The sequence below is a fragment of the Balaenoptera borealis genome (genome assembly GCF_965194805.1).
Source record: "Balaenoptera borealis genome assembly, chromosome: 11".
NCBI lineage: Eukaryota > Metazoa > Chordata > Mammalia > Artiodactyla > Balaenopteridae > Balaenoptera > Balaenoptera borealis.
This window is the reverse complement of record NC_138868.1, coordinates 27867155-27881999: the sequence shown is the minus strand read 5'-3', so window position 1 is coordinate 27881999 and position 14845 is coordinate 27867155. Positions and strand designations below refer to the sequence as shown.

The 14845-nt window shown below is 37.0% G+C and overlaps 1 protein-coding gene across 14 annotated transcripts in view; it reads right to left on the bottom strand.

The window, feature by feature from the left end:
* DCDC1 (doublecortin domain containing 1) overlaps positions 1 to 14845 on the bottom strand; it is a 471890-nt gene that overhangs the window by 374653 nt on the left and 82392 nt on the right. For all 14 annotated transcript variants that reach the window (XR_014231897.1, XR_014231898.1, XM_082343681.1 and 11 more), the window contains exon 7: positions 9954 to 10047. Coding sequence is in view for 12 of the 14 variants with exons in the window: in XM_082343681.1 (XP_082199807.1) it covers positions 9954 to 10047 (94 nt within the window). In the remaining 2 variants the exon portion in view is untranslated. The remainder of the gene's footprint in view (positions 1 to 9953; positions 10048 to 14845) is intronic.

Below are 14845 nucleotides of genomic sequence, written 5' to 3'. Positions count from 1 at the left end.
ACTTGTCTTTTTTTTTTTTTTTAAATAATTTTTGAAGTAAAATTCACATAACATAAAATCAACCATTTTAAAGTGAGGAAATCAGTGGCATTTAGTACGTTGAAAATGTGCGACCACAACCTCTAGCCAGTTCTGACAAATTTCCTTCATTCCAAAGTAAAACCCCTCATACATTAGTTTCCCCATTGTCATCTCCCCTCCAGCCTTAGAAAACATGAATCTGCATTCTATCTCTATGGATTTATCTACTCTGGATATTTCAAATATAAATGGAATCATGCAACATGGTACCTTTTTTGTCTGGCTTTTTTCATTTAGCATAATGTTTTCAAGGTTCATCCATGTTCTAGCATTATCAGTACTTCATTCCTTTTCATGGCTGAATAACATTCCATTCTATGTATATACCACAATGTATTTCTACCTTCATCTTTTCATGGATGTTTGGTTTCCACCTTTTGGCTATTATCTACACTGCTGCTATAAATATGCATGTACAGGCACATGTTTTTGATTATTTTCAATTATTTTGGGGTATACATTTAGGAGTAGAATTGCAGGGCCACATGGTAATTCTATGTTTACCTTTTGGAGGAACCACCACATCGTTTTCCAAAGTGGCTGCACCATTTTATGTTTCCAATATCCAAAGTTTCCAATTTCTCCATCTTCACCAACTTATTTTCCATTTTGTCTATGTGTGTGATTTTTATTTTATAGTCATCACTAATGTGTGTAAAGTGTTACTTCATTGTGGGTTTGATTTGCATTTCCCTTATGGCAAAGGATGTCGATGTGCTTCTTGGCTGTTTGTACATATTCTTTGGAAAAATGTCTATTTAATTCCTTTGCCCATCTTTTTAATTGAGCTGTTTGTCTTTTTGTTGTTGAGTCTAAGAGTTCTTTATATATCTAGGATATTTAACCGTATCAGATACATGATTCGCAAATATTTTCTCCCATTTGGTAGGTGGTCTTTTCACTTTCTTGATAATGTCCTCTAATGTACAAATTTTTTTTAAATTTGAAGAACTCCAATTTACCTATTTTTTTCTTTTGTTGCTCATACTTTTGGTGTCATGTCTAAGAATCCATTGCTAAATCCAGGGTCATGAAGATTTACCTCTATGTCTTCTTGGAAAAGTTTTATGCTTCTAGCTCTTATATTTAGGTCGTTGATCCACTTTCAGCTTGTTTTTTCTTTTTTTTTCGTATATGATATTAGGTAGGGGTCCAACATCAGTCTTTTGTATGTGGATATCCAGTTGTGCCAGCACCATTTGTTAAAGAGACTATTCATTCCCCATTGCATGGTCTTGACACCCTTTTGAAAGTCAATTGGCTACAGATGTATTGGTTTATTTTTGCACTCTTAATTCTATTCCATTGGTCTATATGTCTCTGCTTGTGACAGTACCACACTGTTTTAATTACTGTAGCTTTACTTGTGGTATGTTTTGAAATTGGGAAGTATCAGTCCCCCAAATGCAAGGAGTTAACAAAACTCAAGGTTAAGGGCACAATTCTCCACAAGACTGCCCTCCCTCTGACCAGCTGCCTACAAATTCTGGGGTCTTCACTACCACCTTAGGGTCAGTATTTTGCTAGAATGTCTCGTAAAACTCAGGATAGTGCTATACTTAGGGGACCAAGATGGTCAGGAACCCTGAGAAACACATGAGTAATTTTGGAGAGAAAATAACACAAAAATATTGAGACTTATGGAGGGACCCTGACTAGGTGGCTTCATGCTTTGATGATGCTTTAATATGCAAGGACTATGTGGGTTTTTTGTTCATTTGCTTGCTTGCTTTTTAACCTTGGTGGTGTCTGGCAACTTACATTGGGTCATGTAGTGGAATTTTCAGTTTTATATTTGTGCTCTTACTGAAGGGACTGTACATGAAGAATAGGGAGGTTGGCCTGAAATTTTTAATAAGCAAGAACTGTGTAGAATTTTGAGCTTGATGGATTACAGCAACTGAAGGCAGCTGGGATTATTTTCCACTAACCCTGGCCTTCAGAAAATGCTAGCCCAGGGCAAGGATGGGGTTACTGTGCAGGCTGCAGCTACTGGCACTTGAACTAGGCAGTGAAAGTCACCTGATACTGCAGGCAAGTCTGAGATTGGGATTAGATCATTTTAGGCATTGGAAGGGAGAACAACAGTTGCTGTTTTTCTGTGTTTTGCAACTAAATCTGCAGGTCAGGACTTTAAAGTTTAGTGGCAGCTGGGTTCTAGCTGCTACAGTGAGGTTCTATTATTAAATTGATAGTACCATGCCTAGATAGGAAGCATTAGGTCCCATGCCTCAAATTCTGTTCTCCATTATGTTATTTTAAACTACATTCTGGGCCAAAAAGGAACTGTGGACGAGCTAACCTTAGATTTGTGTGGCTTGTCCACAAGCTTTTAAAGTAAACTCCACCAATTCAGGTTGACTCTAAGTTTATTTATCACATAAATGTTGACCATGGTTCTAATTGTCAGAAACCCAAACTATGGCTTCACCTATAGAAAAATAGTAGAATTGTTATAAAAAGAATGCTTTGTCTTCTTCAGTTAGGTAGTGAAACAACTCAAAGAAAGGATTACAAATCTAGGAATCAGATTTGTTAAAGGAATCAAGAAGAAAGTAAAGTGGTTTTAAAATATGCTTCAATCTTACAATCAGAACAAAGCAGTGTGTGCATGAAAACAAATAAGATAGCTTATTTAGCTCAAGGAGGAAAGAGATTTCCTTAGAATAAATGTAAACATCTGATCTGAGAACACATTCGACAGATATGAAAAATAAAAACTAAGATCGTGAAGGCCAGGTATGAGGGTACAGGAGGTACATCCAAGTCTAACTACTCTTAAAGAGGTTATTATAAAAGGGGGGTATATTTTAATTGTTACAAAATCAGAAATAAGAAATGGGGCCCCAGTGAAACCTAACAGAGAAATCTCATAGATAAGATCTCAGAGAGCAAATCTTCTGTGGAGAGCAATTCCCCGGAGAAGGCAGAATCCTGAATATTGTGAAGAGGTGGCATTTAGGTTACAGATAAATTAATAGCAAGAGAAATCAGAGAATCTCTTATGAGGATGGAATAGTTATACAAAGAGTGCACATAAAATCTGAACAAACTGGAGAGGGGAATACTAAGAAGATTAATATAAAGTACTCCAAAAAAAAAAGTATTTGGTGAACTCCAAAAATTTATGGGCCTAAGATTAAGATTAAGAAAAGGTAAAGGCAAGATGAATTACATTACAGGAGATCCAGGCAGAACAAGAATAAATCAAGGAGTCCAGATCTAAATTAGACGTTGGACTGTGGGAAAATACATCCTGGGTAGGATTATTTAACTCAGGGAGGCGAAAATGGATAAGACTGGTTTGAACAAAGGATGCTATTGACAAACTTGGAATTTATTGACTTCATATCTCTCACTATGAGAGACCCTGCAAGGAAAAAAATAGCTAGAGAAATATGTTAGAAAAACACAAGTATGGATCAGAAAGCAAAAAGAAGGTAAAAGAAAAGAAAAACCTCAACTGCTGCAAACAATGCAGCCCCAAGTCTGTTACAGGAGGGAATTTTTCCGAAAGGAACAGGAGTTCAGTAGAGGCAAACCCTGGAGGCAAATCCTAAATACTGAAGAAAAGGATGACAGAAACGTTAACTCAAAACCAGGAGCATTCGGGCTTCCCTGGTGGCGCAGTGGTTGAGAATCTGCCTGCCAATGCAGGGGACACGGGTTCGAGCCCTGGTCTGGGAAGATCCCACATGCCGCGGAGCAGCTGGGCCCGTGAGCCACAACTACTGAGCCTGAGCGTCTGGAGCCTCTGCTCCGCAACAAGAGAGGCCGCGATAGTGAGAGGCCCGCGCACCGCGATGAAGAGTGGCCCCCGCTCGCCGCAACTGGAGAAAGCCCTCGCACAGAAATGAAGACCCAACACAGCCAAAAATAAAAATAATAAATAAATAATAAATAAATAATAATAATAAAAAAAAAACCAGGAGCATTCAAAAACTGAGGAAAGGGGCTTCCCCGGTGGCACAGTGGTTAAGAATCCATCTGCCGATGCAGGGGACACGGGTTTGAGCCCTGGTCCGGGAAGATCCCACGTGCCGCGGAGCAACTAAGCCCGTGCACCACAACTACTGAGCCTGCGCTCTAGAGCCCGTGAGCCACAACTACTGAGCCCACGTGCTGCATCTACTGAAGCCTGCGCACCTAGAGCCTGGCTCTACAACAAGAGAAGCACCACACTGAGAAGCCCCGGCACCGCAATGAAGAGGAGACCCCGCTCACCGCAACTAGAGAAAGCCCGCACGCAACAATGAAGACCCAATACAAACAAAAATAATAAATAAATAAAAATTTAAAAAAAAACCTGAGGAAAGACCATGTCTTCAAGAGGAAATGGCAGTACTGTTGGCCCTCACTGGGCACCTAAGAACATGAGCCTCAGAAACATAAACAGTTCCTTCAATTCAGAGATCCACTGAAAGTTATTCTCCAGTTGAAACTGATGTGGAGATGAGGGGGAAGCTGTGTCCATCAAGCAGGTTTCTTAGGCCAGAGGTCAGTACAGCAGTCACCGGGACCCAGGATTGAAATTAATGCTTCCAAGGCAAGGTGGACACTATGCCACTAGATAGGGCCCGTGCTTGGTTCAGCACGGGGTCCGGAAACACAGGACTCAGAGGGAAAGAAACATTAAGGTGTTTGGAATATTTTACAAAGGCAAATAACGGTAGAGTTATTTTCATAAGTCAAACAAGTCTTTATGACTGGGGCTACCAACAATGTAAATTTCTAAATGTTGCAAGAGTGCAACACTCTCAGTAGCCTCTGAGAATAATAATAACAGCAATAATGATGATAATGTTATATAACATTTACCAAATGTCTGGCACTTGTTCTAAGGACTTTACACAGACTTCACTTAATCTTTACAACAATCTATTAATGTAAGTATTATAATCCCTATTTTACAGATTAGGAAACTCACTCTCAGAGAAATGAATAACCTGTCCAAGGTCATACAATAAGTGGCATAACTGGAATTTGAGTTCTGGCTCCAAAATCAAAGCACTTAACCAACACTTTATGAAGCCTCTTTGAGAGAGGAGACAGTGTATATTGTTCAATTTTTCCTGTAAGATATTATAAATACATAATGCTATAATGAATGCCTTGATGGGAGATTGCTTCCCACTGAGTTATGTCACAGGTCATAGACTCTGCTCAACAGTATAAACTGTCTGGCATCTTGGAAAGTCTGACATGAAGAATGCTTTCTCTTCTTTGCCTTCCTTCACTTAGTCTCTGCTATGGTCTTTGGCAACAAGCACATGGGTCTGGATCATGCCAAACAGGAAACAACATTTTGCTTGGAATGGCCACATGAGAAACTGGGGATTGGATTCTATTCTGAACGTGCTGGGTGTGGGACTGACGTGATCATCTTTTGGTTCAGTCGGAAGTAGGAAACATGAGAAAGTTGGTGTAGACCCAATTCAACTTCTGAAGCCCTGAGAGATGACACCCACTGCAGGAGCCCAGACAGTAGCTGTTATAGGAATTCCAGCTCAGACCAGGCATCCAGAAGCCATCTGGCTGATACTGGAAAGAATAAAATAGGAAGGACTTCAATTTCTTTGAGTTTTAATTTGAGAAGTTTGAACTTTTATTGGATTTTAACTCACAAAGGTAAGATTATTTGATTATGAAATTCACTTTGTGGACTTTAAACTTTTGGATTTTAACTTCTTTGAAATCTTATTCTTCAAATTTGATTTCTTTACAAAAAATTGATAATGGGCAAGAGAATATGCAAATTCAGGGTATGTTATTAGAATTTTGTAATTGAAATATGTTAATCGTGTCAGTTGATCTCATTGTAGAATCTCTGAAGAACTTGTTTAAGAATATATAGCTATTTCGGACAGCTAATTTGAGGTAGGAAATGGAATAGAAAATGAATGTTTTGGGGTTTCCCTGGTGGCGCAGTGGTTGAGAATCTGCCTGCTAATGCAGGGGACACGGGTTCGAGCCCTGGTCTGGGAGGATCCCACATGCCGCGGAGCAACTAGGCCCGTGAGCCACAACTACTGAGCCTGCGCGTCTGGAGCCTGTGCTCCGCAACAAGAGAGGCCGCGATAGTGAGAGGCCCGCGCACCGTGATGAAGAGTGGCCCCCGCTTGCCGCAACTAGAGAAAGCCCTCGCACAGAAACGAAGACCCAACACAGACATAAATAAATAAATTTAAAAAAAAAAAAAAAAGAAAGAAAATGAATGTTTAGTGTTCCATAGCATGGCTTTGGATCCAATTTAATTAATGTACTATTCTAACTCATTTCAGAATCTTCTAGGGTAAATTTCATACTACCCACCATGATCTAGAAGGTTCCACAAAGGAGCGGGGTTTGGTTATTGGAACAGCAGCATCATAAAGGTCCTAAGAGACTGAGTATCTCCTTCCACAAGAGGGAGAGTGCCTCCCCTGGTTCACCATAATGTAATAATTAAGCTAAAGAAGTTAAGATAACAAAAAGTTGGGGAATGTTTGGGGGAATAAGAGTGTTGTTATTAAACAACTTCATCAAACTCTGATACTATCTACATGTGTTCTGCCACTACTATGTGCTTCTGTAACATCGGGTAGCTCATATATGATTAGTAAACAGGGGAATGATGTCAGTAAGATATAGAAGTTTGGTTGGTGAATATGTGCTTTTTCCTAGGCAAATGAGGCCAACAGAGTAGGAGTAGAATTCTATTCTTTAGCAGGGAAGATAAAAGACGTTAGCTTGGCTGTTGCACCGGGGCTCCCTCCCCAGAAAGGTGCACCCTATGCCTTGCATTACTCTTTGTGGGAGTTTTGCTTCCTCCTGTGCCTTCTTTAAAGAAGCCCCAAACCTGGCTCAAACCTCTAGTTGACTTTCGTCTGCATTATCTCACATTCTATTGTTTTTGTGCAGCTTTAATATCTTCTGAAGCAGCATTCTGAGATGCCTACCTAGGCTATTTATATTATCTCCTAAGTTAATAATTATTATTTTAGTTAGTATTCTCATTTTAAAAGTGCATAGACTTTGGTCTTCCCCAAACCCATTTTTCTCACAGCACCATTATTTTTGAGGGTGTAATTTTGCAGAATGCATTTTTCACACTTATTTTATGCTCTAGCAGAAATGCTGTACCAGCATGTTGACCATATATAGGAATACGGCACCTTTACACAGTGGGTAGCTCTCTTATACTCTCAAAAGAATTGATCAACATAGGAGCCACAACTAAAGAACTTTTCCACATGTAACAATATAAATTTCTTTGTTAAAATCTTCTATGGTTTAGAAATTTAAAAACACAAGTGATTTGCAAATCCTACATGTTTTTAAAGGTTTTACTAGACTTGATAGAGTAAAAAAAGTGGTTTAATGTCATGTCAAATGTACTCATTTCTCACAGCACAGGAGGAACAATTGAAAGTATATCTAATCCCCAAAAAAGAAGCAACAGATAGGAGAAAATCTTTTATTTTGTACATCTGTTACTTTTAGTTCTTGGTACAATTATGCTTCTAATTTGTGCTTAAAAATAATAGATAATTGCTATGATATTAATATTAAACATTATTAAATGACTTTTTCTGATCTGATACAGAGCAAGTAATCAAAAAAAAGTCATATATCAAATCAGAATGTTAGCATTTATTTAAAGTAAAAGATAACTTTCCTATAATACTTGACCTTTCCCAAGTTAAAGTTCAGAAGACTATCAGACATAAAAGTTTAGGGATCTCAATCATTTGATGCACAAAATTATACTAACAAACAAAAAAGAAATCCAGAAACCTAATGTTAAGTGACTAGGGTGCTGCACACTGGAAGTTCCTCCAACAGGATTAGCTTCTTTAAGTATTTTAAGTCCAGTGAGCTTGTTATGCTTCCCCATGTTAGTAGTTGCATAGGCTAATTTCAGCTGGCATAAGCTTCTATAAGTATGCAAAAACACAGGGCAAGGCATGCATTAAAATGTGATAATAGCACACTTCTGGGAAACGTGAAGCATGAGGCATGAATCTGAATGCCTCTGGCATCCATGAAGTCTCACACCTCAGAGTCAGAACTTTTCTGTTTTGATAAGTAATTCTGTTATACCACATTTGGGAAGGGAAAAAAAAAATCAACTTTCTAAATTTAATCTTTCATCTTAACCAGGGTTCCTTAGAGTTCCAACTCTAGCAATTTAGTCAAATATAATTTTTTAATTCCAGGTGAGATGGAAATCATTCAAAGCTAGACAGGATCTTAAGAAAATGCATTATTTATTTATTTTATTAATGCAAGTTTAAGAGCGATTATATAATATTGTTTATCATAAAGAAAATTTAAGCCTATGTGATGGGGGAGGGGACAAAAATGTAAGAAGGAAGAAATCAACTTAATAATGTTACTCTCCCCACTCCCCCAAAAAAGACCATAAGGAAGGATTCTCTGTGTTACTTATGTCTTAGAGGTAAATAACTAATGCTTCTAGATAATGGGTAAGTGTCTACAAGTGCTTTAAAATCTTCAGATGAAAACTCCTAATAAAATGAAAAATAATGCTCATATCTAATACAAACATTAAAAATAAAGAAAAATAGATTTGGTTTCTAAATACACACACACACATATATCATACTTGGTAAAAAAAATTTTAAGAGTTATAAACAGTAAGTATCAAAATATCACAGTGGTCACTCAATAGTATTAATTAAGGATGATAAAGCCAGGAAAGTTTGCTTTTATACAATACAAGCAAGAATATTGGAAACAAATGGGAGTATCCAGTAGAGCTATATCCCAAAATCACTTACAGTTGTCTGGATCTAGCCTTGCAGTTAAGTATGCTACTTAAGGTTTTGGCCCTGTTCAGGTATATGAAGTTAAGGTTTAAATGAAGTGATAGGACTATACAGTAGCACATTTAATAGTGTTAATTGTGGCACTATTAAAGTAATATTAATTACTACTAAAGAAATAAAAAGTAAATTTTTTAAATAGTAAAAAGTAAAGTAATAGTAGTAATTATTACTGACAGTAATTTAATGATGTGAAATCATGTATTTTTGCTTTCAAAGACTGGCAAATCAGCGCCTTAAGAAATAAAGAGGGAGGTCTCATATTTTGACAAAGACATACAATAAAATTGTTTTAAAGCACATTTCATGACTTTTGAAAAACCTCTAGAAGTTAACCAAAACATTAAAAAGACTCTGAGCATACAGTAGCACAATTTCTTGTCTTTCTCTTTTGAAAGCTGTATACCATAGAAATTGTTAAATATGAAAATATATCAATTACTTTTGTTTATTAAGTTATGGCTTGCTAAGGTTAAAATACCCATCATTTTTTTAAAAATCTAAGCTTGTGCTGTGCTTAGATGACTGTTCGTGACCCCCCCAAAATTCATATGTTGAAATCTAATCCCTAAAGGGATAGTATTTGGAAGGGATTAGGTCAAGAGGGTGGAGCCCTCATGAATGGAATTAGTGTCCTTATATAAAAGACCTCAGAGAGTGCCCTTGTTCCTTCCACTATCTAAGGACACAGTGAGAAGACAAGCATCTATCAATCAGAAAAGGGCCTCCAACAGACAAAGAATCTACCAGTGCCTTGATCTTGTACTTCTCAGCCTCCATAACTGTGAGAAATAAATGCTTAATCTTTAAGCCACTTGGTCTATGGTATTTTTGTTATAGTAGCCCAAATGGACTAAAACATGATGAAATAAAAGATTCCCCAAACCTTAATACTGTTTCATGATTTCCCTTCATATAAGAATGACATGTTATAGTTAAACTGGTTTTTATATCTTTTCCTTTTAAATGTATAAAGGAAAAACAAAATTATGTAAATGCCTTTTGAAATAGTATCACATAGCTTACAAAATCTTTGCCACTTACCTTTTGAAATATCTTTAATTTTCCTGCCATACAAATCATAAAGATATCTGGCTGGTGAATTTAGGTTCATTCTCATTGTGCAAATATCTAAAACCTACACAGAAAAAAAAAAAAAAAACCTTATAAATAATTTATCACAGTTAGCTCTAACGAAATTGAATACACATTTAAAGTCCTTTCTCTACTATATGGGTATTTTAAATTATATTATAAAATAAAATTTGATGATTTATCAAATGTTTCTAATATATGAAATGGAAAAAGGCAGTTAAAATGGTTAGATTCCAATTGTACTTTGAGCACACACACAAATATTAATAAAAGGAGAAAGGAGATGTAAGGAATATTAAAAAGTAGTTATATATTATTTAATAAATGGTAGAACTCTGGGAGATTTTTATATTATTCCTGCTATTTTCTATATTTTTCATTTATTTTACAATGGGGAGGATATTATGTTTTAGATGAGGTTTTAAGGTACTTTCCTTAGCTTTTAAAGTCTTTCCAAGTATCTGAAAATATATTATAAATATAGTGTGACCACAGTTCACCTTGATAACTTACGTGCTTTGGGTACTAAAAAATGGAATTAATAAACCACATTTCAAGGTTTTCCATGAGCCTGAGTTTGAAGAACTTCACATTTAATGGTTTCTAATATGCTAAAGCCCTTCTCTTAATATTTTAATTTCTCAACCTGTTCTTTTTTTAAATTAATTTTATTGGAGTATAGTTGCTTTACAATGTTGTATTGGTTTCTTGCTATACAGCAAAGTGAATCATTCATACATACATGCATATTCACTCTTTTTTGGATTTTCTTCCCATTTAGGTCACCACAGAGCACTGAGCAGAGTCCCCTGTGCTATACAGTAGGTTCTCATTAGTTATCTATTTTATACACAGTAGTATATATATGTCAGTCCCAATCTCCCAATTCATCCCACTCCTCACTTCCCCGCTTGGTAACCATAAGTTTGTTCTCTACATCTGTGACTCTATTTCTGCTTTGCAAATAAGTTCATCTCTAGCATTTTTCTAGATTCCACATATAAGAGATATTATATATTTGTTTTTCTCTTTCTGACTTCATTCTGTATGACAGTCTCTAGGTCCATCTCTGCAAATGGCACTCTTTCATTCTCAACCTGTTCTTGATATAGCCCTTATAAAGGTGTAACAATCATCTTTCCAACATCAGGGAAGACTTAAAACATGCATCAGTTGGAGAGAAAGTTCTACTCACAAGATGAGAAAAATTAAAGTAACAGAGGGGAGTTGGGAAGTATCAGGAACCTGAGGGCAGGCTTTTATCAGGCTTTTGGAAGTGACTCCCAAAACATGAAACTTGCCACATTCATTTAAAAGTCCATAATATATTCCAAGTCCAAACCGAAAGTACTTTGTCTTCCATTCTTACTGTTCATAGCTGTAATATATTGCTTTTACATAACCAAGAACTGCTGAAGGACAATGTTCATTATATGATTATATTTAAAAATTTTTCTGATTACTCCATTTCTGCCCACTTTTATCCCTATTTTAAAACTGGAGCCTGTAATCCTAGCCCTAGCCCAATCAACCCATTTTCTTTGTGACAACAGACATATTTAAACAGCTTAATGTATATGTAGAGGCAAAACTGTACTTTCCTTTCAGTCTGGAGAACAACTTTCAAACGTTGTGACTCAGTTGGTTTATCATCCTAATTGCTGCATCAAGGGATGTGTTGCATTTAAAAGGCAAATATTTAACTGATTAATTTAATCTGACAAATTGACCTTTACTGGATTATATCAGAGGTTCTCAGCCTTTATTCTACCCTTGAACATGACCAATAATTTTCCCACATGCCACATACTCCCAAGGCCATTCACAGGACTGTGTGTGTTTCTTGCACTCTAGCTGCGATCCAGAGCTTTGGGCAATGTTCAGAAGGTATGTATTGCTGCTGTTTTTCTCAAAACCAAGAAGACTATTCGTGATTAAAGATAAAGTTATAGGAATAATCTTGAACCCTCTAATTTAGGAGGGAAATATTCACAGTAGCTTTAACTAGCTTTACCTAGTTAAAAAGCAAGGTACTTGCAATGTACTTCATAAGTGACTGCAAGCATTGTCATGTGGAGCAAATCCACTGACCTCCAATCTGCCTACTTGAAGTGTGTCAGTGCAGGAGGACCAATGTCACGTGTCCTCATAAGTCAGACACAGTGCTCCCTAACTTAGAATGGCCCTCTGATATCACTGTCCCTACCTCTCTCCAGCCAACTTGCCCATGGCTGGGACTGGTCCTTGCTACCCAAACAAATAAGGTAATTAATAACTCTGGCAACTCTCTAAACCTTACTCTTCCTGCCTTCCCTCCTAACCTCTTGGGTTAATTACTTTAATGACTACTACACACAAGTTAACCTAGGTCTCCCATCTAATGCACTCAAACTTTTATTAAAGATGTTCAGAAAACAATATTCGAAATATAAGAGAGGAGGTATCAGGAGAAGAAACTGCAGTTTGGTCTGTGACTTGAGACAGAAAGGATAGTGGAACATACAGACTGACACTGGCAGGGAATCTACACATTTTTAGTAATTAACACAGTGTCTGACTAGAAGAATTCTTTTGTTCATCACTTTCTTCCATGTGACTCTGTGCCCAAAGATTATCTTTTACCATCACCAATGACAAAAATACTCAAAGGAGTTAACTCAGTATGCATTCTTCCTTAGCCAGTCACCTCTGAATACTACTAAGAATCTACAGTTGGTCCCACAGACCCTAAAGAGATGCAACCCCCTCCTCAGGATCACCACATTCTTCATCTTTCCATTTTTTATGTTTAGCTCTCAATTTCTTAAGATTACAAATCTATTATTTAAAAGTGCAACGAATCCCCTTTAGTACAAATTATATCCCCTAGTTACTAGTGAAGCTTCAAATACCTAAATATCCTCCAAAGTTAAAATTTACCAATTAAACTAAGTAAAATATGAGCTTTTTAAAGATAGTTCCATTTACTTCAACTAAAATTTCTATGATTTTTAAAATTATCTCAAATATTGCTGCCTTTGAGTCTTAAAAGAATTAGCCAAGTAAAATCACACGGCTTTTCAACTCAAAGATTCTTCTTTTCATTGCTAAAACATCAGTAAAAATGTTTGTGCAAGCCAAGTTTTAAGAGTTAAATGAGTTTAAAAACTGGCAATAGAAAATCAGATATATTAGAAATTAATAATGCATCAACAACACTGTCATTCTCTCCTACTTTCAGGATGAAAGATCCTTGCAGTGTTTAAGCAATGCCAACCTTCAGTAATCATTTTCTCACAGTAAATTATCAGTGGTATGAATTAGTATCAATATAAATTTCTGTCAAAAGCCCTGAAATGAAGCCTCTACTTGTAAGGTCATTCTTAAAATTCACAATTGAAAAATGTTCAACAGTGCCAACTTGCTATAATATTAAGGTTAATTAAAATACCGTTTCCACTAATCTGTACCCGTTAAGCTTGTTAAAATATTTCTTTTTTGTTGTTGTTAATTTCTTATAGCTTAGGTTGTAGAGAACTCTTCTGATACTGAAATCTAAAAACCATCATGCTATAAAACCAGACTCCTCTTGACGAGCACCTGGGAAGAGATTTTCCGCAAACTCTTTTTAGCTGAGTTAATTTGTTTATAGTTTTGGGAGTCACCTCCATGCCCAGACACATCTGGTGCAGTTTGCAGCTTCCGGAATGGCCACCATAGAGGTGGCGTGGTTCCACAGTCTACAGCCTCTGAGTTTGGTTTGGCACTACCCAAACGTCCAGGTGAGAGAGTATGCTTAGCGCAACATAACCCCAGGCCGAGTGAGCTGAGTCTACAAGCCATCAGATCAAACAACGTCATCTTCCTCAAACACAGAGAACTTTGATATCTTTTAACATATTTTTATGAGTCAAGCCCAGAAATGTAAGCCCAGATTTAGACCTCCCTACACAATCTCTTCAAAGGATCCTCTAAAGCAGGGGTCAGCAAACTACACACATCATGGGCCAAATTCTGGCCACAGCCTGTTTCTGTATGGCTTGTGGGCTAAGAATGGTTTGTATGTTTTTAATTGTTAAAAAAATGATCCAAAGAAGAATAATATTTTGTCACACTTTTACAGTATATGAAATTCCTATTTCAATGCCCATAAATAAAGTTTTCTTGGAAAACAGTCACAATGTTCATTTATACATTTTCTATGGCTGCTTTTATGCTATGCAACAGAGTTGAGTGGTTGCAACAGAGACTTTATGGTCTGTAAGAAGAAGAATATTTACTGTCTGCCCCTTTACAGAAAAAGTATTCCTACTCTCGGTGTACTGCATCATCATTCACTTAAGGTTCTATATTTTCTTGTTCTTTATATATTATTCTCAACTTCTTCATCCATTTCTAAAACCTTTGCATTGTGCACTCTGAAAACGCTCCCCCCCCCCCACCCGATCAACAAAATCGACTAGACCCTTAACCTCTTCTAAAAGAAAACGAGCTTTCCCCTGAGTTCACTCATTTCCTCAGAGCCCTCTCAAGTGCCGGGAATTTAGTCTCTCATATCACACAATCTCAAATTTGGGAAGTGGTGTTACTTACAATGTTATTTCAAGATAATTTCTCCCCAGCCCTCTTATCGAACAAACAAAACAAACAAACCCTGCCCCCCCCCCACCCCAGCATCCTGACCTTCAAGTGCACCATCTCTCCTAGGTCTACTCATTCTTCCTCATTCATGGATAACCTTTGCCACAAGTCCTAACCCTGGGTGACCCTTACTGTTTACACTCTGTGTGCACACCAAGAAGCCTGGTGCTCCTGGAGAAAGTCACGCAAATGAACACATCCTTATCACTATTACTCATAAT